General features: G+C 50.0%; 1 protein-coding gene across 10 annotated transcripts in view; it reads left to right on the top strand.

The window, feature by feature from the left end:
* The window catches only part of PCBP3 (poly(rC) binding protein 3), a 269,593-nt gene extending 267,988 nt beyond the window's left edge, over nt 1-1,605 (top strand). For all 10 annotated transcript variants that reach the window (XM_045776982.2, XM_045776981.2, XM_045776983.2 and 7 more), the window contains one exon: nt 852-1,605. In XM_045776982.2, coding sequence (XP_045632938.1) covers nt 852-888 — 37 coding nt within the window. In that variant the 3' untranslated portion in view covers nt 889-1,605. The remainder of the gene's footprint in view (nt 1-851) is intronic.
* The last annotated feature ends 24,970 nt before the right edge of the window (nt 1,606-26,575 follow it).

Raw genomic sequence — 26,575 nt, forward strand, 5'->3', positions numbered from 1 at the left:
CCTTGCCCGGTCCTCTCTGGTGGCTGCTCTCTCCTGGCTGGGCATGGGGCTGGGATGCGGTGGAGACAGTCTTCACACAGACTTGGGGCCCTGTACCCGCTCTGCATGTCCACACCTGACCGTTCACCCTGGAGTGTGTTGGTGGGGGCGAGGTGGTTACAGCCTAGAGCATTTCCAGGGAGGCCACGGTTACATAGCCTGAGGTCAGCCACACACTTGGGTTACTTGGGTTATGGAGTTTCAGAGAGCACATTGCTAGACCATTGCTCTCTCTCATGCCCTGCGGTTGTGAAGACACTGCCGATGCCTCCCAGACCCTTGCCGAACAGGGAGTCTGGGAACTGTGTGAGGGTCGGAGGATATGCCTAGGGCCAGGGAAGGTCCTGGGCTCAACATGCAACTCAGCTTCCCTGCCCAGGGGCGTGTCAGAGAACATCGTGTGAACACACTCGGGGCAGACCCTCCTCCTTAACTCAGAATATCAAGCCGGGCTCTGGGGAGGCCCAGGTGGATGGGGGAGGCAGCCTGTACTCCACACCGAGGGCAATGTGACGCCAGTGCCCCTCCCAGAGCAGCTGCCGTAGAAATGGTCGTGGTGACCGATGCTTGTCCAGGTGGTTAATGTCCTACCCCTGACATGATGACGGGGAAGGCAGACCCCACCAACCTGGTCTCTGGTGGGTCCACCTTTCTCCACTCCACTTTGGTCTCCAACTCATGGCCACGTATCTAATAACCAAGAGGGAGGGGGGTACAAAGGTAGTGAGAGCACATAGGGCGAGCCGTTTCTTCCTGGTCCCGTTTTATGAGAACGTTGTGACCTGTCTCCCCTGTACCTTTGTGTCTTCCAGGCTGACATCTGAGGTCACTGGGATGGGTGCGCTCTAACCCTGCCCAACGGCCTCTGCTCCATGACCCCGATCTCCACCCGGCTCGCACACTCTGTACAGACCACCCACCCGCCCTTCGTCACAAATATAAATAGAGGTTTTCTTTACTAACAGAAGTTATCTATGCCATAGACATACACACACCAACAGAACAAATCTATATTATATCTCTGTGTCGGCTCCAGGCTCTGTCCCTGATACTTCGCTCAGAATTAATTTATGCTCGCGTGTTCATGCATTGGCATGCAGTGTTAATTATTTTAAATGCTTTGGGGGTGCTCCCATCTGTGACATTTTAGAAATACTGTCCCTTAGTGTCCGTGTACCTGTTTAAGAATTGGTTTGACATTTTGACAGCACTTCCCACAAGCCGTCTCTCCTAGACCGCCTAGAACTGTGGTTGCTTTAAACGGGTTTGCTCCCACCCAGCACCCCCCGCTGATTCTGCCCCCCAAGCCTGTGCTCACTCGGCCCTCGTGTCCACACAGGTCTGCACTGGGGGCAGGGTGCATCTTTCCCTCTGTTACGGGGAGGGAGAATGGAGGACAGGGTCCTGGGCCAAGGTGCAGGCAAGGTGGGGGGGTGCTGGAGTCCTGACTTCACTGAATGGTCACATGCTGGGGATGCACACTTGGGCCCCCAGGTGTCTTCCGGGGCGGCTGGCCAGGAAGCGCCTCTGCACCACGTTGGAGTTCAATAAATGTTGTACGCTGCCCCTCACTGGCTCTGGCTCCTGTCTGTGCCCCCCCAGCACCGCTGGCTCGTGTGCACACACGCACACACCTGCAGAGCTCCTGCTCTGCTCACTTTGCAACGCGCAGGGCTGCTCGCCGTGCTCACCTTGAAAGCCCTCTGTGCCTCTTCTGGACACAGAAGCTCTGGGTGGGACACAGGCCCACCCGTGGATAGCCCCCACACTCGCTCAGGGCAAACAAGAAAGGCCCGAGGCCCCTGGGCAAACATCCAGTAGCCCAGGATGGCCTGGCCATATGCCTGCCTTTCAGCAGGAGGCCCTTCCTGTCTGCCCTGTGTGCCCAGGCCGCCTGGCTGCGGGTGGGTGCCCAGGGTCCAGGAGCTGGTGGGACGGACCAAGGTCTGTGGTGGACCCAGGCCTTCCTCCAGCACAGGGGCAGTGGATGGCCAGTGGACGGGCTGAATAAATGTCTTAGAAACCAAAAGATGCCACAGAAGTAGGAGAAAGCTGTGGTGGGGAGAGTGTCAGAAGTGCAGTTTTACAGTGGCAGGCAAGGTGTGGCCCCTGAGCTGAGGCGTTCCGAAGAAGAGCAAGCGAAGGGGTGTCTGGAGCTTGTGCAGGTAAAAAGAGGAGGTCAGGAGGCCCAGGAGTGGAGCCTCTAGGGCCGCTGAGCATGAGAGGCTACAGAGACTGATGGAAGGTGGGGCTTGGGCCAGGGAGCGCCGTGTTCCAGAAGTATCTTGAAGAAGAACTAAGGATTGCTAACAGATTAGAAGAGGGCTGTGAAAGAGAGGGTCCAAGTGGGCAGGAAGGCTCTTGGTCCGAGCTCTGGAAAGATGACTCACCATCCATGACTGGCAGGCCTGCGGCAATGGCCAGGGATGGGAGCTCAGCTGGGACTTGGCTGGGGGTGACTAAAGACATGGGCTCTGAGGTCTGTGATGGGAGCACAGTCCAGGCCACAGAGACGTGGAAGCAGCGGCCCAGGAGTGACTTGGGGAGCACCGTGGGGGGCTCCATGCAGGACCCCCGCCAGGAATCAGGAAGAGGGTGCCTGGGTGCCTGGCGTGTCACTGAACCCAGGGGTTGCCTGGCACTGTGAGGATCTGGTCCCCAGGGAGTGACCCCAAACCATAGCAAGGAGGTGTTAGTGGGGCAGGCTCACTCACACACACACACACACACACACACACACACGCACAACTGCAGTGAGCATTCCCACGAGTCTCCGGAGGTGCGGACACATACTTTCATTTCTCTTGAGTAAATAAAGAACTGGGAGTGGAGCAACCGGACCGTGTGATAGGTATATGTTTAACTGTTTAAGACATGTCTACACTGCTTCCCAAAGTGGCTGTCCCATTTTACATTCTCTCCCTAGCGTGTGGGAGGGCTGGGTCCGCCCCGTCCTCAGCAGCATGCGGTGCTGCTCCATCTCGGTCTCTTCAGCCATCCAAGGGCACGTGGGGGGCAGCTCGCCCTGCATCCTTTCTTGTGCTCACGTGACATCGATACCTACTTTCTGAAGTGTGTGTTCAAAATTTTTGCCAATATTAATGTGTTTTTTTTAATGATGAGGTTTTGAGAGCCTTTACATATTCTGAGTGTGAGTCCTTTATCAGACACATGCTCTGAGTATCTCCTTCTAGTCTGACTGCTCTTTTCGTTCTCACAGTGACACCCTTTGAACTGCGCAAGTGCTGAATCTTGATGCAGTCCCCATTATCGTTTTGTCCTTCTATGGGTTGTGCTCTTAGTGTCGTATCTAAGGAATCTTGACTCGCCCAAGATCACAGTGATTTTCTTGTGTATCTTCTTCTAGAAGTCTTGTAATTTTATGTCCCCACTGAATTGCCTTTGCACCTTTATCAAAAATCAGTTCTCCGTGTATGTGCAGGTCTATTTCTGGGCTCTCTGTTTTGTTCCATTGATCTATGTGTTTATCTTCATGCCGGTACCACACAGTCCTCATCACTTCAGGCCTATAACGAGTTTGAAATCAGGTAGTGTTAGTCCTCCAAACTTTTTCTTCTTTTTCAAAGTTGTTTTGACTATTCTAGGTCCTTCTGCATTTCCATATGAGTTTTAGAATCAGTTGCTAATTTTCCACACAAAAAGTCTTCTGGAGTTTTGATTGGGATGGTGTGGGACTTGTTGATTAATTTGAAGGTCAATGACAGCGTAACAGAATGGAGCCGTTGGACCCATGAGCCAGGTACCTCTCTCCAGTTAGGTGTGTCTCATTTACTATCTTCCAGCCATGTCTTTAGTTCTCAAGGTACAGGTTACAGATCTTTTGTCAGACTTATCCTGAAGTGTGCCATGTTTTCTACACTGCTTTAAATGTTTTAACATTAGTTTACAGTTGTTCATTGCTAGTATATAGAAAAAAATGGATTTGTGTGTGTTAATCTTGTATCTTACAACCGGTGCAACTCAGTGTGGTGTGGATTTGTCTCTCTCTCCTTGAAGTTCTATCCATTTTAGCTTTGTTTGTTTTGTTTTTTGTTTTGTTTTGTTTTTTAAAGATTTTATTTATTAATTCGACAGAGAGAGAGACAGCCAGCGAGAGAGGGAACACAAGCAGGGGGAGTGGGAGAGGAAGAAGCAGGCTCATAGCGGAGGAGCCTGATGTGGGGCTCGATCCCAGGACCCTGGGATCACACCCTGAGCCCAAGGCAGACGCTTAACGACTGCACCACCCAGGCGCCCCAAGCTTTGTTTGTTTTGAAACTCTGTTGTTGGGTGCATAAATGTTTAGTATTGTCATGTCCTCCAGATCAGTTGGCCGCCTTATTATTATGAAATGGCCTTCTGGATCTCTAGCAGGGTCCTTGCCTCTGCGGTCTGCTTTATCTGATGCTGACACAGCCACTCCGGCTTTCTTTAGATTAGTGTTAGCTGATCTAAGGTATCTTCCTCATCATGTTAGCTAATCCCAGGGGTATCTTCCTCATCCTTTTACTCTTAAGCTATTTGTGTTTTATATTTAAAATTAATTTCTTGTAGGTCTGGATTTTTTAATACAACCTGATAATCTCCCATTACGGTACTGAGACCATTTCCACTCAACGTGGTTATCAGTGTATTTAGATGTAAGTCTGTCACACAGCTGTTTGTTTTCTATCGGTCCCCCGTATTCTTTGTTCCTTTTTCCTTCATTTTCTGACTTTGTCTGGACTTAACATTTTTATGATTCCCTTGTATCTCCTCTGTTGGCTTCTTAGCCATCACCCTTTATTTTGTTATTTTTGAACTCGGGTTTATAGACTTTCCGCAGCCCACCTTCGAGTGACCCTCCACAGGGAGTACGAGAGCCTTGGGCGCACACTGTCTTCTCTCCCATCCCGGCCTTTACACTGTGTCACACGTCTCACGTATACACAGGTCGTATACTCCACAGGACACGGTCATTATTTTTGTGTGAAAACTCGTGTCTTATATTTTTAAAAGAGATTATATAAGAAGAAATCTTTTCTACTTCCCCACGCACATAGTTACCATTCTTCCGTGTACAGACTCCAATTTCTGCCCAGCACCACTGTCCTGCTCACAGGGCGTCCTTGACCACTGCTCGCCTCACAGGCCCGCACCCGATGAATTCCTTCAGGCATCCGATGTCTAAACAGATCTGCACTCAATCTTTGTTTCTGAGAGAACTCCTGCTGGGTTCGCAGGTGTAGTTTGACAGGTTTGTTTGGGTTTGGTCCGTTCGACACTTTACAGATGTCCTCCACTGCCCAGCCACTCGTCTTGTTTGCAGCAGGAAACAAGCAGCCTGGTCTTGGTCTGTGTGGGAGGCGCCCTTTCCTTTACCAGCTGCGTCAGTGCCTTTTCTGTACCGCTGGGTTTGAGCATTTCAGTACAGCGTGCCCTAGTGTGGTTTTCTCACGTGGCTTGTGTTCCGGGTCCTTCAGGGATTCGGTTTTCATCAAACTGGGGGGTTTTCAGGGCACCTGGGTGGCTCAGTCGGTGAAGCGCCTGCCTTCAGCTCAGGTCATGATCCCGGGGTCGTGGGATCCAGCCCCACGTTGGGCTCCCTGCTCAGCGGGGAGTCTGCTTCTCCCTCTGCCTCTGCCCCTCCCCCCTGCTTTTGTCCTAACCTGCTCGATCGCTTTCTCTCTCAAATAAACACAATCTTAAAAAAGAATTGGGGGGTTTTCAGCCATTAATTCTTCAGATACATTTTTTGACCCCATCCCACACCCTCCTCTCTCTCAGGGTCTCCAGTCACACATCTATGAGACGTCCCGGAGTTGTCCCCAGCTTCCTGCAGCTCTTCTTATTGTTAACTCTTTTTTCTCTGAATATTTCATTTTGACAGTTTACAGAGATGTCTTCAAGTGCATCATGTTTTCTACAGGAGCAACTAGTCTGCCCTCCCCTCCAATCCTTCCAGATGGTTCTTCCCTTTCCTTTGAGTACCTTTCTTACATCCTATACTGACAGATCTGTGAATGCGGGAGAGGGGCCTGTGCGGCCCAAGGCCTCTCCCTTCAGCTCTGTCCTCTCCAGCTGTCTGTCCTGCCGACCCGAGCTACCCTGGTCTGTCGGGCGGTTGACGAGGTCTTGTTCTCTCTGCCTGCACCGCCAACCGGAGACTGTCCACGCCTCCAACGGGGACAGGGATGGGGCTCACTCCCCTTTGCTGCCCATGTCCAATGTGTTGAAAATTGTTCCGTGTATTCTCTGTTTTCTGTATTTGTTTTTTCCTTGTTTCAGGCAGGGGATAAATCCATTCCTTGTTATTCTGTTTTGGTGAGAAGCAAAAGTCCCCCGGTTTGTTTTGTTTGCTGCATGTTATAGGCATTCCCCATTCTTTTGATTAATTCTTCATAAACTGTTTTGAATAAGTTGATCACAGTGTTTATTTCATGTTTACATTTCTCTGAGGGCTCTGACAAATTGTATCAAATTCAAAATTAGTTTACTAATTTCCATTACTTGAAAACTGCCACTTTTTTATCATGCCCCCGAAAGATAAACCTCTTTAAAATGTAGCCATCACAGCACCTTGTGTTAGTACCAGCCGCTCCTTCTGCGCCCAGTGCGTTCATCTGTGACGTGTGCGTCATCAGACGAGCGGAGACTTTTGCTTGAGGAATATACCTGACGTGTGCGGGTTCTCAGTCTGAAAGGCTACGACATGATCAAGCCCATCCCCTCGGACACCTAGCACGGGCAGTTGGGATCTCAACATAGTTTGACCATTTCTAGTTTTGTTTTTTTTTTTTACAATTATCTCTTTGAGAAGCATCTCATTTGTCCATTGTTGAAACCTCTGAAAATATTACTGGGATCATGGTTTTGTAAAATGAAGCTGACCTCTTTTTTTTGAGATTGTTGTTGTTGTTGTTGTTGTTGTTGAAGCCCAGTGGACACACAACGTTACACTAGTTCCAGGCATAAACGCAGTGACTCCACAAGCCTCCACGCTGTGCAACGCTTCTCTGACCAGCGCTGAGCGGATGCAGGGCAGGCGCAGCCCGGTCAGATCGAACCCGTGCCCACAGAGCCCACGCGGCTGGGCCTCTTGTTGTCATGCTTGTGTCTTTTTCCAGAAAATGTCTTCGTCTTCCTTCTTGTTATTCGAACGTTCTATATTTTCTCGGCAACCGTGGTTCTCGTCCACTGCTGTGGTCTTTGACCATCAGCGGTTGGTTCCTGTTCTTACAGGAAAAGCTCTAATGTTTTGCAGCCTGCGCCAGCCTTTTTCTCTGGGTGACGTGTGGGCCTCGGCTGGAACCGCAGCCGAGGACTGATTCTGGAAATACACGTGCTGACGTGTACGCGTGTGAAGGCCTGATGAAGAGCAGTGCAGACCGATTTTTAAGTTGCGGCTGCATGGGCTGCGGCCACACGGTCGCATCCGCTCCCACATGACTGTTCTCGAGCACTAACTGATGTGTGTGGGGAGTCTTATCGCTAAAATGTTTGCCTCTTCACACCACCGGTCGGGGCGCATTTGCTTCTCAGGTCCTCTTGAGCCACGGACCGCACGTGGGTGAGACGCCGCGGGCGTGCTGCGGTCAGCCGGGGCCTCACCGTGTGCATGCCGCTCGGCACCGCTGCCAGTGTGCTGCCCGCGTGCTGCTGCTCTGTGCTCTGGAATGTTCTGGACAGGGGAGGGCATCTCCTTGGACCAGGGAACAGCTCACGCCTTTACACGCCTGGGGACTGGGAGGATTTTCCAGCAACTGGCTTAGATGCTGCACCGTTCAGAGTGTGCTTCTCCTGCGTTCCCCACGTGTCCTGACGCCACGCACCTCGCTCCTGGTTCTCTGTGCCTGATGGAGGGGCACCTGCCCTCATCTCCATGATGACGAGTGTGTTCGACGTGGCGTATCAAGCCTCCACCCTCTCTGCTCTTTCTGCTCTTTCCAGCCTCTGTCTGTCCTTCCGTTCTGGAAATCATTCATTTTTGGGGGTCTAATCTGCCATCACACTGATCTTTTGAGTCCTTAACTTCATTCATTGTGTTTTTCAATTCTCAGATGTCCACTTGATAATTTTTATGGGTTTCAACCACAGTTCACTTAGAGTTCTTGTCTGGAAACCATAGAATCTGGAAACCCAGCGTGTCTGTGTCTCGTGTCTGTCCTTTGTCCTAGGTCTTGGTGTGCCCGGTAGCTGTTGACAGTGTGAGACATGCGCTGCGTGTGAACGTGGTGGGTGGCAGGCTCAGAGGGTCTGGATGATTTCGTTTTCCTCTAGAGAAGGGACGGGTTACAGATTTTGTGAGACTCGTCAACGCAGGCATAACCTCAGAGGCCCTGTTGAAAGCCCCGGCTGTTTACCAAGGCCCTTCCCCCTGAAAGGTTTTGAGCTTGAGTTGTCTCCCCAGCACCGCCAGGCAACGGAAGGCCCTGCCCAGGTTTGAGCGGCTTTCTGGTGGCTGGCTGGCCTTTGCCGTGTGAGGATCGAGGGCCAGCAAATGTCCTGAAGGGAGAGCCGGTGTGGCGAAGGGGGGCCCGTTCTCTGAGCCCCTCGTTCCAGAGGGGAAGCTGCCATAGAACACCGGCCTCCCCCCCGCAGGCTTCCTGTCTCCCCGGGACCGCAGCCCCCTCCACGTTGGGCCACTTCAGGACCTCTCTAGTACCTTTGATAGTTGTTTTTAAATCTAGTTTTTCTCATTGTTCTTGGTGGGGTTTTGCCTCCTGTGATCTGCCCTGTCCCAGCTCGGGAACTTCATGGTTGATGTACAAATCTCAGGAGGCAGGATTTTTAGATTTTAAAAAAATTAGGGCAATGAAGATATTAGTATTTAGTGGATTAAATGGACTTTAAGTGGACTCCTTGTTAGGAGTCTGAGAACGTCTTCTTTTTTTTTTTTTAATGATTTTTTATTATATTATGTTAGTCGCCACACAGTACATCCCCGGTTTCCGATGTAAGGCTCGATGATTCATTAGTTGCGTATAACACCCAGTGCACCATGCAATACGTGCCCTCCTTACTACCCATCACCAGTCTATCCCATTCCCCCACCCCCCTCCCCTCTGAGGCCCTCAGTTGAGAACGTCTTCTTAACCCAGATGGACACCATCCAGGGTCGGTGCCTGCCCCCTTTATGTGAGGCTGTGCAGGAGGCAGGAGGCCCTCCCTCGGGACGAATGTGCAGTTCCAAACACTGCCGGGGCCGGCTGTCTCGTAAGCTATAGACACGGTGGGAAGGAGGGCAAGAAGGTGGGGGGACAGAGGAGGACTGCAGACACAGGCCAGCCCCCGATTCCCCAGCGGACCCAGAGGTGACAGGGTGGCTGGAGTTTTGCCGCGAGTACCGGTTCACACGTTTAGGTATTTCCAGTGACAGGACCAACGGAAGTTGGTAGACGCCCCAGCTCGACAGGAAGCAGCACCCCAAACTCATAGCTCGGTTTCAGCTTGTGTTTGCTGCATGCACTGGTCCCCGATGTAACCCTGGGATGTGTCCCCAGATGTGGACGGTCCACAGAGGGTACGTGGCTCCAGTGTGAGCTGGGCCGAGGGGGTCAACCTGGGCAAGAGGCCGAGAAACAGTTCTCTGCCCTGGCGATCCCTAATTCACTCCAACTTGGGTTGAATTCACCTTGACCTAAAATGAGGGGCAGGGAAGACGCGCCCTTCCAAGGGGAGGAAGAACAGCCACGGCAGTAGGAGCCACGCCGTCAGGCTGGTGTTGGGTCAGGGCAGGGCCACAGACCAGCGCCACGGCTTGCCCCAGGTACTACAGCTTCGTGTGAGACACAGGTCGACGCCTGCTCGCCGCACTGTGGAGTGTGGTGCCCAGGGAGCGGCTTTGATCGAGAACGCACAGCACGGTCAAACATACAGCATAAACTCGGGCAAGACTTACTTCGGCAAGAATAAGAAGTCTCGCGCTGCGAGGATTAAGAGGAGGCTGTGTTCAGTTGATTAAAGGGTATGTTACCATGGCGACAGATGAAAACAAGTCTCTCCTGAGCAGATCTTTGCCGCCATTAGGCAAAGTATGAGCACCTGTATTTGGCACCCTACGTTTCCCTAACACTCCTGGCTGCTCTCACCTTCGCTTCTCTTCACTCCACGGTCCGGAGACGGAGCCCGACGTGGGTCCGGGGTGGGCCTCTGAGAGGCTCTCCTGGCACGAGGACGGGGGCCGGTGTGAAGGGCCGAGGCCCGTCCTCTTGTCTCCTGAAGACTTGGAAAATGTCTAGGATTGCTATTAACTAGTCTCCACCTGAGAGGCACTGAGAGCCTGGGCTGGGCGTCGGCGTCCAGGCGCCGCCATGTTGCTGGGGGTGCGAAGGGGGGTGACCAGACCCAGGGTTTCCTGGGATGCAGGAAGGGGGGAAGCAGGACGGCAATCACTCTGCCTCCAGTCTTGATCCTGTAGACCCCTATGCCCCGTGTCTTCATGGTTGGTCTGCTGGAGCACAGCACACACTCCTGACTGCGTCACCGCTTCCTGGCCGTGGCAAACCCGCACACCCGACCTCCGTGACTTCCACGCTGGCTGCTGGATCCAGAAGGCTTTTTGCATTCAGTTTGTTTTTGGCACTTCCTCCAATGAGGAGAAGGTCACTGTGCAGGGCGCTGGCCCCGTGGATGGGCATAGGTGGTTTCACCCCACAAGCTCATACCCAGCCTCTACCTGCTGCTGTTGGGATGTGACCATCACTGCCGGGGGCTGCTATTCCGTGAGAGGCTACACGCGGTGAGGCCACAGGAACATGTCTTCTCAGCCGAGGGAATGGCCCCATGAGCTCACAGTGGGATGGAATGGCCAGGCAGCCCCGCTGAGAGAAGGAAGGGAGGAGTGGGTCTGCTGGGACCCAGCCGCAGTACCCAGGAGCTGGACCTGCTGCTCCAAGGGACTTGGGGAGCCATTTCAGAGGAAGAGCACACCCAGGCTGTAACTTGCACCCCCTGGCAGGGAGGCCCTTGGGGACCCTTGCACAGCAGGGTGGGTATGGGGACACCCTCCCTGGCCAGTCTTTCTCCGAGAACACAGCCTGAGTAGATGCCATCAGCCACAGCCACGCTTGTGAGAGGCCTGGGCTGGTCCTCAGGCCAGAAGGAAAGGGCCTCTTGGCGTCCGGACGCTCCCTGCTAGCTCACACAGAGATGCTGCGGCCTGGCACTTCTTCCCTGCCTCATCCATCCGTAATTCTCCTTCCCTTCCCTTCCCGTGGGCAGCCCCCACTGTAGCCCCACCACGTCGCCCCTACTGCCTCAGCCCAGCAGAGGAATCATTGCTTTAAAAGAAAAACTCATGGAGAAGCAGGAGATGGAGAAGAAGAAGAAGAGAGATCTGCTGATAGGGAGGGAAACATGAATTTAACCTACGTGGGCAAACACATCAGATGGGCAGAAATGTCCAAAGAGAAGGGCTGATTTCAGAAGGGTTTTATAAAGAATATGCTGTGATTTAATCAGTATCTTTTTAACTATATTTGGGTGCTTGGTCAAAGTAGACCATCCGCTAATATATAAGCTTGCAGAAAGCCCACAAACCTTAAAACTTCCCTGTCAAATCAACTGATGTGTATTTTGCCTAGAGAAGCAATAAATCTTAAGGAACTTTAAGGAAGATCTGTCCTTAAATGGCGTCAGTCAGGGGAACCATAACATCTGCAGACAACGTTAAACCCTGTGGCCTAGATGGACGATGTTTAGTAAGGATTCAGAAAAGATTTCTGAATGTGCCTCGCTGATTCCAGCCCAGGGCTTGCACGGTAGGGAAAAGGCAGCTAGTTTTGCTGTCTTTCCCAATACTTGGGATCTGCGATCTTCAGGAAATTCCTGGGTTCCTGGCTAAGGCGGCGAGTCTTGGCAGGAGGCCTCCCAAACCTGTCTGGGCAATGCTCACCTCGGCGCTCCTCACCATGGGACCAGTGCCCTCTTCTTGATTCTTGGGAGGCAGTGGGAGTCAGACGTGGGGGACCCAACAGGCATGGGGTGGTGGTTTGTATGCGTGAGCTGGTGTGCCCAACCCAGACGTGGTGCTCACCAGGTGTGCATCCTTGACTAGGGCTGCTCACCTCCCGGGACCCCTCTTCCTAGAGCCCTTGCCCATTCCCTTCCGTCGCCAGACTGGGGGCTGAGCTGCAAGGTGGTGCCTAGGAGGGCTGCTGGCTCTCAGACTCGAGCAGCTCAGTGTCAACTTAGTGGTCAACTCAGTGGTCAAAACCAACAGTTCCCACCTTGCTCACTTCCCTGTGAGCCCCCAGGTCCCCCTCCATGGGAAGGGGTGCCATACCTTGCCACGTGGTTGGGGGGAGCGTGGGAACGGGCCCTCCCCTGCCCTCTAAACGTGGCCTTAAAGGGCCTTACATCTCAGACTGCCCCGTTGCACTCCACCCAGGGAAGGCTGAGGACCCGCTGCTGCCAGGACCCTAGCTCGGCAGCAGCTTCCTGCTCAGCCCCGTGCAGCATAGCACGGAGGACAGAAGGAAGACCGAAAGCAAAACACATTCTTGCTCTGGTCTTTAGAGCTTTCCAGATGCGGAGCCTATTAACCAGGAGAACATCCATCTGCTTGGAAGGAGTGATTGGAAAATGCTGTGGAATTATTTTTGCTTAGGAATTTAGAATTAATTTCAGTCCCAGATATTAAGGCCTGTCTAGAATTATTTTTCCCATGGCATTTAAAAATATACTTTGTACTAAAAATTTTAAAACACACAGAAAATCTGAAAAAATTATATAATGAAAACCCACATACCACCCATCCCAGGTTTGCTTTAGTTCTGTCCCTGCATCTGTCTATGACTCCCTCCCTCTCCCTCCCTCTCCCTCTTCTCTCTCATTCCCTCCTCCCCCCCCTCATTATTCGAAAGGAATTTGCAGATACTTTGACACCCTGACACATTCAGTGTGAATCTCCTTTTCTCCGAAGAACAAAAACATAGAATCTTCATCACAATTCTCAGAAATTTGTAAGCTCATATAGTTTCTAGTGTGAGAATTCATGAAGATAAACCTCACCCAAGCAGAGTCTGGAGGCTGGAAGGGGGCCCTGACACTCAACCCCAATTATGGGAAGAATGGCCAATCACAGACCCAACAGAAGAACCCTCCGCGGGAGAGAATGACCAGTGACAGGCCCCAACAGCGGAAGTTCACGGAATCTTCTACAAGAATCAGCCACCCCTGCAACTCGGCCAGTGAGAAACCGACATCACCCTGAACTCTTGCTTTTCTCCCGTGGACTTTCGTTAAAACAACTCCTCCCAACTTCCTCCCTCTTCCCCATAAACTATGCCCCTCTTCTTTGTTGGATCTCCCTGTGGTTTTGCCAGACTTGCACGTCCCAAACGGCAGTTCTCTGCCATTCCTGAACATGCCCATTTTGCAGGTAAAATGACTGACCGTTTTATCTTTAAGGTAAGCACTCATGTATCTTCAGCTGTCCCCACTTGCCACCAGCACGTTGAGTGTGGCTGCACGTGGGGGCAATCTAGGTTCATACGTGACATTATTGCACATGTCTTTTAGTCTCTCCTAACCTGCCTTGGGACACTGACTTTAAAAATTTTTATTTTTAGCTTATCTACTCTAAATCCACCCTTCATGACATTGAGTTCTGTGAGTATTGACAAATGCACCAGCCCTCAAGATTGAAACCAGCCTCATCACCTCCTCAAAATTCCCTGGTGCTGCCCTTTCCAGTCCAACCCTCCTCTCTTCCAAATCCACGGCAGCCACGCAGCTGCAAGCTGCCTGTCCTTCTCCACGGCCGGTCTTTGCCAGAGAGCCCTGCAAATGGGTCCTACAACATGCAGCCTTTGAGACTGGTTGCTTTCACTCCATGACCCCACTGAGATGTATCCAAGGTCTGCTGTTTTCCCGTGTCCTTAATCTGGGCAGTACTCGTGGCACGTTTTTCCAACCGTTTACCCACGAAGGACACCTGGGTTGTTTCTAGCTCTGTACAGGTTTTGTGCGGACGTGGGTTTTCAATTCTTGAGGATAAATGCCCCAGAGCACAGTGGTCTTGGTGTGTGATGCGCGTATGTGTAGGTTCCGAAGAAACTTGCAGGCGGGTTTTCAGAATGGCTGTCCCATCTCCTCTGTTTCCACCAGCGGGCAGGCGCGCTCCCGGCTCCCCTCACCCTCACCTGCACTTGGGGCGGCCAGGCGCTGGTTTTGCATTTGGCCGGTGCAACAGACACGTGGCGGCGTCTTACTCTAGTTTTATGGGGAGCACCTTTTCCTATGCTTGTATGCCATCTGTATGTCTTCCATGGTGAAGTGATGATTAGAATAGTTTGCTTTTTTATTGGGTGGCTTATTTTCATATTGATGAGTTTTAGTAGTTCATTATATATTCTGGATACAAGTCTTTTGTCAGATATGTGATTTGCAGATATTTTCCAGATACTATATTGTTGCTAAAATTTCCATTTGTTTCTTTTGATAATTTATTTTTCTCTGCTGAGGACATCTCTCTCTCCCTTAATCTCTTGTGTTTGCTTTTACCTGATAGAAGATCATTAGAACTGAGAACTGCTATGTTAAATTCTTTGACAATTCCAACATCTGGGTGATTTTGGAGTTATCATCTGTTGACTGTCTTTTCTGTTTCACATTTGGGGCTTTCACTGTTGAGTAATTTTGGGGTACATGCTGGACATTGTGGATTATGTTGTGAGATCCTGGGTCCTGTGAAAGTCTTGTGGAGAATGTTGCCCTTGTTGCTGTGTTTAGGCGGCACCCAGTCAGCTTCGATTCCGACTCCATGTTCTGTGTGTGGTGGTCCTAATGTCAGTTCAGTTTTCAAAGCCTCTGCTCTGCTGTTTGAGTCTTCCCAGCAAATCTGCACCTTGAGGGGTTGGTTGGGACTTAGGTGGTAGTTCATGTGGTAATTCCTGAAGTAACGCCGACTCCAGGACAGGTATCTTGGAAGATACTCCATATCCCAGATCTGTCTGATTGATTCCATACTGAGAAAATGAAAATGCTGAAGTAAAAAAGATAAAAGAGTTAATTTTCCAAAACATTTGTATTTGTGTATTTAGTGGTCCTTGTTTCCTACGCCTCAAGCAGGGGGCATGTGGCTTAGCCCAAGCAGTGGTGGCCGAGAGCTGTTGCTGGTGCACGCGCCGGGGTCTTCGTTCTCTGTTTGACAGACTAATGGGTGAAGGACAACCTGGCGGGTCCGTGTCGCTGGGTCTGTGCATGAGTGCCACACAGCAGTGTGTCGTGCTGTGCCCAAGGCACCACTCCACCTGAGGACCAGCTATGCACCTTCCCTCCGGACGGCTCCTCTAGCAACCTCACTTTCTTGAGTTGAAATCAGCCATCTGGGGAGGTATTTACATCACAGAAACAGGCAAATGCTGCAGGCTCTTTTCACCTTCAGGAATGTAGATATTTTCGAATATGCATTTTTTTCTGATATTTTAACTGTATCCCATAGGTTCTAATGGGCAGTGTTTTTATTTATATCTTATTTTCCAAATCAACAAACTTCGGGGGCTTTCTTTCTTTTTAGATCCAGTGACTGTTGGAGAGGGTTTTTTGAGGGGGATCCTATTTTCATTATTAGTGCTTTTTAAAAATATTTGCACTTCAAGTAGAGAACGTGGTCTCTAAATTTGCCTTGGTTTCCTTGTCTCCTTAAATGCTTGAAGAGAAAAGTATATCCTTTTTCTCAGGGTAAGGAATTCTCAGATGAAACGCTTTATAATAAAGATCTAAAGAATCCATTACCCAAGTGCACAAAGGTTTTCGTTGCTCTAAGCGGCCACAGGGCTGACTAGAAGTTGTGCGTCTGCCTCCATCTGTCTTGGACTGAGAGGGCATCAGTCTGTTACGTCCCCTTTCAGTGCTCCTTCTTACCTGCGGCCTCTGTCTCATGAGTTTTGACGCTATTACCTGGTGCTTTGCCGTTCTGGAGCTAAATCTTAGCTGTGGCAGATCCTTCACCATCTGAAGTGTCTCCCTGTCTCACTTGACCGGACCCCAGCTATCGTGACCTCCTCTCCACCTGTGTTCGACGCCCCCACCAGTGACCCACTTTCAGATGTGCTTCCTGCAGAACAATTGGTGTCCCTAGAAGTGCTTTTCTTTAACAAACAGTGAGCAGGAAGAGGAAGGACGGCAGTCAGGCAGCATGAGAAGGACTCCCAGGGATGGCTGGGGATGTTCGGAACGCAGCCTTCCCTGCTGGACCTTTGAACCCCCACCCTCCTGGGCCACCCCAGAGTGTCTACACCAGGACACCCTCAACTCCCCATCAGGGGCTGACGTCTGCTTTCTCCTTTCATTTTCTTTTTCAAATTTTTATTTAAATTCTAGTTAGTTAACATATATGGTAAAATTGGTTTCAGGAGTAGAATTTAATGATCCATCACTTACGTACAACACCCAATGCCCATCACAACAAGTGCCCTCCTTAATGCCCATCATCCATCTAGCCCATCCCCCATCCCCATCCCTCCACCAACCCTCAGTTTGTTCTCCATCATTAAGAGTCTCTTAGAGTTTGCTTTCCTCTCTCTTTTTTCCCCTCTTTCCATAAGTTCTTCTGTTCTGTTTCTTAAATTCCACATAGGAGTGAAATCATATACTATTTGTCTTTCTCTGACTTATTTCACTTAGCATAATACCCTCTAGTTCCATCCATGTCATTGCAAATGGCAAGATTTCATTTTTTCTAGTGACTGAGTAATATTCCATTGTATATATATACACCACATCTTTATCCATTCAGCTGTCGATGGACGTCTGGGCTCTTCCCACACTTTGGCTGTTGTGGACATTGTTGCTGTGAACATTGGGGTGCAGGTGCCCCTTCGGATCACTGTGTTTGTATCTTCACGGTAAATACCTAGTAGTGCAATTGCTGGGTCGTAGGGGAACTCTATTTTTAACTTTTTGAGGAGCCTCCATACTGTTTTCCAGAGTGGCTGCACCAGCTTGCATTCCCACAACAGTGTAAGAGGGATCCCCTTTCTCCATATCCTCACCAACACTTGTTTCCTGTCTTGTTAATTTTAACAATTCTGACTGGTGTGAGGTGGTATCTCATTGTGGTTTTGATTTGCATTTCCCTGATGCTGAGTTATGTTTAGCATTTTTTTCATGTGTCTGTTGGCCATCTGGATGTCTTCTTTGGAGAAATGTTTGTTCATGTCTTCCGACCATTTCTAAACTGGATTATGTGCTTTTTGGGTGTTGAGTTTGTAAGTTCTTTTATATTTTGGATACTAACCATTTATCAGATATGTCATTTGCAAATATCTTCTTCCATTCCATAGGTTGCCTTTTAGTTTTGTTGGTTGTTTCCTTCACTATGTAGAAGTTTTTATTTTGACGAAGTCCCAATAGTTCATTTTTGCCTTTGTTTCCCTTGCCTTCGGAGACGTGTCTAGTGAGAAGTTGCTGTGGCCATGGTCAAAGAGGTTGCTGCCTGTGTTCTCCTCTGGGATTTTGATGGATTTCTGTCTCACATTTAGGTCTTTCATCCATTTTGATTTTATTTTTGTGTATGGTTTAAGAAAATGGTCCAGTTTCATTCTTCTGCATGTGACTCTCCAATTTTCCCAATGCCATTTGTTGAAGAGACTGTCTTTTTCCATTGGTTATTTTTTCTGCTTTGTCGAAGATTAGTTGACCATAGAGTTGTGAGTTCATTTCTGTGTTTGCTATTCTGTTCTGTTGATCTATGTGTCTGTTTTTGTGCCAGTACCATGCAGTCTTGATGACTACAGCTTTGTCATACAGCTTGAAGTCCAGAATCGTCATGCCTCTAGTTTTGCTTTTCTTTTTCAGGATCGCTTTGGCTATTTGGGGTCTTTTGTGGTTCCATAGAAATTTTAGGATTGTTTGTTCCAGTTCTGTGAAAAATGCTAGGGATTGTATTAAATGTATAGATTTCTTTGGGTAGTATAGATATTTTAACAATATTTGTTCTTCCAATCCATGAGCATGGAATGCTTTTCCATTTCTTTGTGTCCTCTTCAGTTTCTTTCCTAAGTATTCTATAGTTTTCACAATGCAATTCTTTTCCCTCTTTGGATGGGTTTATTCCTTGGTGTCTTACTGGTTTTGATGGAATTGTAAATGGGATCGATTCCTTGATTTCTTTCTCTGCTGCTTCATTATTGGTGTATAGAAATGCAACAAATTTCTGTACGTTGATTTTATATCCTGTGACTTTGCCGAATTCATGTATCAGTTCTACCAATTTCTTGGTGGAGCTTTTTGGGTTTTCCATATAGAGTATCATGTCATCTGCAAATAGTGAAAGCTTAACTTCTTCCTTGCTGGTTTGAATGCCTCTGATTTCTTTTTGTTGTCTGATTGCTGAGACTAAGCCTTCCAGTACTATGTTAAATAGTAATGGTGAGAGTGGACATCCCTCTTTTGTTGCTGACCATAGAGGAAACGCTTTCAGTTGTTCCCTATTGAGGATGATATTAGCTGCGGGTCTTTTGTATATGTTCTTTATGATGTTGAAGTAGGTTCCTTCTATCCCTGCTTTGTTGAGGGTTTTTATCAAGAAAGGATTCTGTATTTTGTCAGTTGCATTTTCTGCATCTACGGAGAGGATCCTATGATTCTTATCCTTTGAACCAACCCGTAGCCCAGGAATAAATCCCACTTGATTGTGGTGAATAATTCTGTTAATGCACTATTGGATTCAATTTGCTGGGATCTTGTTGAGAATTTTTGCATCCATGTTCATCAGGGATCTTTGCCTGTAATTCTCCTTTTTAGTGGAGTCTTTGGTTTTGGAATCAAGGTAATGCTGGCCTCGTAGAATGGGTTTGGAAATTTTCCTTCCTTTTCTAATTTTTGGAACAGTTTAAGAAGAATAAGTATTAACTCTTCTTTAAATGTCTGATAGAATTCCCCTGAGAAGCCATATGGTCCTGACTTTTATTTGTTGGGAGACTTTTGATTACTGATTCAATTCTTTGCTGGTTGTCTTCAAATTTTCTATTTCTTCCTGTTTCAGTTTTAGTAGTTTGTAGGTTTCTTGGAATTTATCCATTTCTTCCAGAATGCCCAGTTTGTTGCCATATAATTTTCCATAATATTCTCTTGTGATTGTATTTCTGTGGTGTTGGTTGTATTTCATTCTTGATTTTATTTATTTGGGTCCATTCTCTTTACTTTTTGATAAGTCTGGCTAGGGGTTTATCAATTTTATTAATTCTTTCAAAGAATCAGCTCTCAGTTTTGTTGAACTGTTTTACTAGGGTTTTTTGTTTATTTCTATACTGTTTATTTCTGCTCTAATCTTTATTATTTCCCATCTTCTACTGGCTTTAGGCTTAATTTGCTGTTTCTTTTCCAGTCCTTTAGTTGTAAGGTTAGGTTGTGTATTTGAGACTTGTCTTGTTTCTTGAGGTAGGCTTATATTGCAATATACTTCCCTCTTAGGACCACCTTGCTGCATCCTGAAGGATGTGGACTATTGTGTTTTCATTTTCATTTGCTTCCGTGTATTTTTTTTAAATTTCTTCTTTAATTGCCTGGTTAACCCATTCATTCTTTAGTAAGATATTCTTTACCCTACATGTATTTGTGGTCTTTCCAAATAGTTTCTTGTGTTTGATTTCAAGTTTCATAGTGTTGTGGTCTGAAAATATGCATGGTGTGATCTCAGTTTTTTTCTACTTGTCGAGGGCTGATTTGTGACCCAGTATGTGATCTATTCTGGAGAATGTTCCATGTGCACTCGAGAAGATGTATTCTGCTGCTTTAGGATGAAATGTTCTGAATATATCTTGTTAAGTCCATCTGGTCCAGTGTGTCATTCAAAGCCATTGTTTCCTTGTTGATCTTCTGCTTAGATGATCTGTCCATTGTTCTAAGTTGGGTGTTAAAGTCCCCTACTATTATTGTGTTATTATCAATGAATTCCTTTATGTTTGTTATTAATTGATTTATATATTTGGATGCTTCCATGTTGGGGGCATAGATATTTACAATTGTTAGATCTTCTTGACGGATAAATCCTTTAATTATGATATAGTGTCCTTCATCTCTTGTTACAGTCTTTGGTTAAAATCTAGTTTGTTTGATAGGATGGCTACTCCAGCTTTCTTTTCGCATCCATTAGCATGATAGATGGTTTTCCGTCCCCTCACTTCAATCTGCAGGTGTCTTTAGGTCTGAAATGAGTCTCTCATACACAGCATATAGCTGGGTCTTGGGTTTTTTTTTTTTTAAATCCATCTGACACCCCATATCTTTTGATTGGAGCATTTAGTCCATTTATATTCAGAGCAATCATTGATAGATAGGAATTTAGTGCCACTGTATTACCTGTAAAGTTGGTGTTTCTGGTGATGTTCTCTGTTCCTTTCTAGTCTTTGTTGCTTTTGGTCTTTCTTTCCCACTTAAAGGTCCCCTTTAATATTTCTTGCAGGGCTGTTTTAGTTGTCATGAACTCCTTTAGTTTTTGTTTGTTTGGGAAACTCTTTATCTCTCCTATTCTGAATGACAGCCTTGCTGGATAAAGTATTCTTGGCTGCATATATTTCCCATTCAGCATGTTGAATATTTCCTGCCACTTGCTTCTGGCATGTCAAGTTTCTATGGACAGATCTTCCCTTGTTGGTTAAGGGCTTTTTTTCCCTTGCTACTTTCAGGAATTTTTCCTTGTCTGTGTATTTTGTGAATTTGAGTATGATATGTCTTGGTGTTGGCCAACTTTTGTTGATTTTGATGGGAGTCCTCTGCACCTCTTGGATTTTGATGTCTGTTTCCTTCCCCCAGATTAGGGACATTTTCAGCTATAATTTGCTCAAATAAACCTTCTGTCCTTTTTTCCTTCTCTTTTCCTTCTCTTCCAAGACTCCTGTGATATGAATGTTATTACACTTTATAAAGTCACTGAGTTCCCTAAGTCTACATTCGTGATCCAATACCTTTCTTTCCCTTTTCTTTTCAGCTTCATTATTTTCCATAATTTTATCTTTTATATCACTAATTCATTCCCCTGCTTTGTCTATCCTCGTTGTCATTGCATCCAGTCATTTGCAGCTCCATTATAGCACTTTGTGTGTATGTGACTAGTTTTTAGTTCCTTTATCTCTGCAGTAAGGGATTCTCTAGAGTCTTCTAGGCTTTTCTGAGGCCCAGTTAGTATCCTTATGATCATCGTTTTAAATTCTGGTTCAGGTATCTTACTTATATCTGTATTGACTAAATCCCTAGTATTACTTCTTTCTGTTCTTTCTTTTGGGGTGAATTCCTCCATTTTGTCATTTTGTCTAGGTCACTATTTTGTGTGTGTGTGTGTCATCGTTAGGAAAGTCTGTTATCTTCCTGCTCCTGTGAGTAATGCCTATATCCAGAAGAGGTCCTATACGGTCTTGGGACTGGTGCCTCAGGAAGTGTTTCGGAGTGCACTCTGATGTTGTGTTTTGGCTGCTCCTTCCCTCAGATCAGTCCTCTCCAGAGTTTCTCCTTACCTGCAGTGGGGAGTGTTTGGACCTTGTCCAGTGTGTAGCAAGTTTTAACAAGTGTGTTTTGGTCTGTTTGTTGAAAGAAGCTAGATCCTATTTCCCCTAGAGCTGAAGCTTTGAGGCACTCTATGGTCAGTAGATGTGGTGCATGTGAGGGGTTTGTGCTGGTCTTCTGGGAGAGGGGCCTGCTGTGCTGATTCTCAGGTGAACTTGCCCTAGCAGAGATGCACGTGTGGGATGCAGGGAGGCGGGGCCTGGTGGAAGCTGCTCTGGCCTCTCTGGGGGGCACTGTGTTGCTCACTGAATTCAGCCAGTGCTGATCGGGGCGGGGCGGGGTGGGAGAAATGGCATTGCCCTGCTGTCACAACCCCAGAATGGGAAGTTTGCACCTCCCGCTCTTCAGGAAGACCTCACAGAAGAGCAAATCATCGCCCCTCTTGTGTCTCCAGCTTCTGTCAGATCCCTGCCCTCACCCTGTCTGCCTCCAAGCTGTCTGCCTGCCAGGTGCCACAGCATTCCTGTGTTTTATCTTAGGCACGCAGCTTGGTTTCAAAATTCCAAATGTTATGGACCTGGCATGGCACAGACCTGCACTGATCCCCTGGGGCAGGACCTTGCTGCACTGTGGCAGTGCTGGTTTGTCCCAGAAAAGCAGTCACATGACCGCACGGGGGCACAGAGCTTATGGTAAAGCGCAGCAAAAAGCCAGCCTTCAGCAGGTGTGTCTGTTCCTGTGCTGATGAACAGGGTAGCGCGTTGGTGCCTGCCACCTCTTTTGTCCCCAGAGAGGCGCGTCACGTCTCCCAAATGCAGTTCCCAAGAAGATCCAAGAAGGATCCCAGGGGATCCTCAGACTACACTGCCCACTTCTGGGTCCCCGCCTGCCTTCCCCACAGGGTCACCCCTAAGCCTGCCGGGCACAACCCCAGTGATGGTGCGGACCTCCAAAACTTCAGACTTTGCAGCCCCCTGCTTATAAAGACTTGTGGTGGTCAGCTCCTCTCCTTTTCCCAGTCAGTGGTTTTGGGGACGAGTTTTTCTTGTGCAGTCCCCTGTGTACTGCTTCACTCTGTCTCTCTCGCTCTGTCCATGATCAGGGCTCCCTCCCCTCTGCAGCACCCACAGTTCTTCTCTCCCCCAAATCAACTCTCCACAGTTCCTACCCTCCACGAGGTGACCCTTTTTCTACCTCTAGTTGTGCATTCTGTTCTCTCAGTCCTCAGATCAATTTCCTGGATGTTCAGAATGATTTGATTTGTCCAGCTGTGTTCTAGGGACCAGGCAAACCCAGGGTCCCCCTATTCCTCCACCATCTTAGCTCCTCCTCTTCACTTTCTCCTTTCAGTTGTGGGACCCCCCAGCCCCACATGAGAAGTATGTCCATTGCCTGGTGGGGGTGCTAAGTGAGAGGAGAAGCAACCCAGGAACGACGCTGGCTTAGCTCGCTGCCTGGGAAAGAGGGCAACCCCCTTAGTGTCTGAGCTTGGGCCAACTGTCTCCCCTGGCCCTAGCTGGCCCCTACCTGTCCCCACCTGGCACTGACAGCTTCAGGCCTGTACAGGGGCCCGAGTGGATTCTGTGGGCCTGCCCTGAGGAACCATAACTGGCAGCCCAGCCCGGGTAACCCCCATGCTCCAAGGAGCAGGCACTTCTCCTCCCACTTTGTCAGCATGTCCTCCTGTGGCCGGCAGCTGGGGACATGAGGCCATGGCAGTCATGACTTGTGTAGCTGGAGGGAGGCCAGATTCGGGCTCCAAGTCTTTAGGATGACAGGTCCTTTCACTGCGTCTGTTCTCATAGCTGAGCTGGGGGCCCAACATTGGGCAGGTATGGTTCCGTTTGCCCAGAGGACCCCTCATTGAATACATTGGGAGCTGGGACGGGCCTTGGAGCAGGATCCCAACTAAGGACCCAGGCCGGGGTGTGGGGGTCTGGCTGCCTGTGACCGGTCACCCCCACGCCCTCCATCCTCTGTCTTCAGGCCATCTGCCCCTTCCCAGCTCCCCTCACTGTGCCAGGGCCACTTCTTTCTACACCCTCTGTTGTATGTGGGGGGGTGATGGTGACTCTGCCCCAGATCAGTGGGAAGGGAAGATAGGAGCAGCTGCCAGAGCAGGTCTCAACCAAGGCTCCCCTTTTGGAAATGCCCTTGTGAGAAACACAAGCTCAGTGCTCCTGGGACGAGCCCTTTCCCCAGCAGCACTGTGTGATCCTGGAGGTGGCTTATCTGTCTTATCCTTGAGTATCTTTAGCCGGAACTTGTGCACAAGTAGCCACGTGGCTCTGGGGATCACAAGTTCTGGGGCTCAGGGAGGAGGTGCCCTCCACAGTTTACAAAAGTCCTGGTGACCATCATCAGGGCACACGCTTTGTGAGGTCCAAAGACGCTGCTGCTATTTTCAACCTGGTCACAGTTTAAATGACTGAAGTATTGATTTTTAAGGCAGAGAGTTCCTAGCCCACAGCTCTGAGCTCTGTGGCATATCCACAGTGGGAAGTTGCCCCAGTGGTACAGCGGGCGTGTCTGCAGATCATGTCCCCAGCAGGTGCTCCCTCTGTTGCCTGGGAAGCAGCCCCTCTGCCGGTGTCCCTGGGCCAGCCAGGCCCTCACCCTGTGGGTACGGATTTACCAGGTCAGCTGCAGCCAGAGGCCCCCCCATTACCCTGTCCCGTAGGGGGAGCAGGTTTGGTCTGATAATCCCCAACCCTCAGACTCTGCCTGGGCCAAAGGCCACAGCACCACCTGGAAACACTTGTCCACTCCCAGGGAGCAAGAGCCGCCCCACAGGTAGACCCTTCCTCAAGGACCTATCCCTCTGGACGTCCGAGGGTGCAGCCTGGCACAAGCTCAGTGACTGAGGCCAACTGCAGAGGATGTGGTGGCCCAGTCTGGCAGGCAGTGCCCAGTCCACCCCCTGCAGAGGAGGGGAGGCGTCACATCTGTAACACTAGAGGGCTTGACCGGCTTAGGGGAGGCTCAGAGGCCACAAGGAGCCAGCGTGCTCAGGTCACGTAGCAGGAGGCACTGGGACAGCTTCAGAATGACTCATTCACAGGGCAGAGGCCTGGCAGGGCCCGTTTCTGGAAATTGGAATTTTTATGTGAAGACTGACATTGATACCTAATTGAATAGTTTTACTGCCAGCCTGGGCCATCCAAGAGGCTCCATGTGCCACCCAGAGATGGGGCCTGAGATGTGCTCCCCGAAAGTGCCCGTTCAGGGGGCAAGAAGGTCCGGTCCCACACCACCTGGGTCTAACTGTGGACGGAGTGAGATGTATTGGCGTGAGGGCTGGCGCCCAGCACGGTGGCTGGAGGCCAGGAATCCTCACAGGCCACGGTGTCCCCTGGGACTGTCCAGAGGGGCTTTTCCCATCATCCTGGACAAGGTTCCTGGAGGAAACCATGAACCTCTGCCAGCCCCCCGCCCAGCAGGGGCCTCTGGAGAACGGCTGGGCTCTGGCCCACCTCTGACTCCGGAAATGCCCAGCCCTGCAAGTACCGCCTGCACTCCAGGGCAGGGATGGAAAGGAAGGAGAACAGAATGTCAGAGGAAAGTCTGTTTCTTCTCTTCCCAAATAGCAATGGGTGGGTGGGGCTAGTGCCAAGGTTTGGGGGTGCTCGGCCCAGGGTGCGCAGAGGCGGCTGGGACACGGCCCCTGCCTCTGTCTGGGTGGGCAGGGTGCCCAGGCTTGGCCGAGCTGCCCAACTGCTTATGACGAGGCCTCGTGTGGGGGCTCTGATGGGAAATCTGGGGTGGGCGGAGGGGGCGAGGCCCTGGGGCAGGATTCTGGCCCAACCCCTCTGAGTCAGGCCAAGGCTGCAGTCCCGCTGCCTCCGGGAATGGCCACAGTGGTCAGCCACACTGCCCACGGTGTCCCCCAGCTCTTGGCTCCCGTCCTCCCACCCACATACAAGGGCCCTTGAGGCCCCAGGACGGCAGCTCCTACGGGATTTCCTATGGCCTGGAGCACCTATCTAAATTACAGCAGGGGCTCTGATGGCAGCTGCTCCCACAGTGGCCGGCAGGGGTGCAGGCCGCGGTGCCACAAGGCTTCAGAGCAAACACCTGCACCCCACCCTTTCGGGGCAGTGCGTGCTAACCCCGTCCTGAGACACACGCAGGCCCGCGAACGCACACTCAACCCGGAGAGTCAGAGCCAATCCGCCCGTCGTACAGACGGGGATGCAGAGCTTGCTCCCAGCACGGACACTTGGCCCCAGACAAGTGGCCTTTGATATCGAGGGGGTGGGGACCTCAGGTGGTGGCTGGGCGCCTCAGGAGCAGTGTCTTCAGCCCCTGCCCTGGGTGTGGGCTCTGGCCCCGCCTGCTCAGGTGGCTGCCACTGGGGGCTATGCCAGTGGCCTATTACCAAGCCCTCTGCACAACCCCAGCTTCTGTGCTGTGTCCCAGCCCCTTCTGCCACGAACCCCCTAGGCAGGGAATCTCCAGCCACATTTCCCGGACCACCTCCTGAACTCAGGAGGAAGTAAAGGGTCCACAGAAGCATCTCCAGGGTTGCCCCAGAAGCATGGAGCAGCTTCCACGTGCCGGGACCTTGTCCTGCCCAGCCCCCCGTCATATGTGTCCATCACACCAGAGACAGCAAATAGGGAGGGGTGGCAGGGCTGGACAGACAGCTGGCTCACCGGGACAAGAATGCTAGGGTCAAAGGTCAAGCTGTACAGGGTCTGGCCACTTCACCTCAATTCCTCCAACAGCCACCCTGGGACTGTCGGGGGCTTGGTCTACGCAGGCAAGAGTGGGCAATAGCTCCGTGGGGCTGCCCAAAGTGTTTGGATCCCAGGAAATGACCAGAACTCCCCCCAGAGACTTGTGACTAGCACCAGGTGGCAGGAAGGCCCCAACAAACCAGGAAAGCCAGAAGGAGGATGGGGACGTAAACACCTTTTTCCCCCTCTGTCCCGGGGGGTGGAAATGTTCTCTGCTTTAGGGTCCAGCCGGGGCAGCCCCTGTCCTTGAAGAGATCACACCAGAAGAGGAAGAGCGCGCCGACTCTTGGGGACAGCACAGAGGCCTCAGGGCTCTGCCGCTTGTTTCCAGCCCGTCGCCGCCGAGTGCCTGGCTGTGCACACCTCAT

This window comes from Ursus americanus, chromosome 4 (genome assembly GCF_024610735.1).
Source record: "Ursus americanus isolate L20-20 chromosome 4, mUrsAme1.1.p, whole genome shotgun sequence".
NCBI lineage: Eukaryota > Metazoa > Chordata > Mammalia > Carnivora > Ursidae > Ursus > Ursus americanus.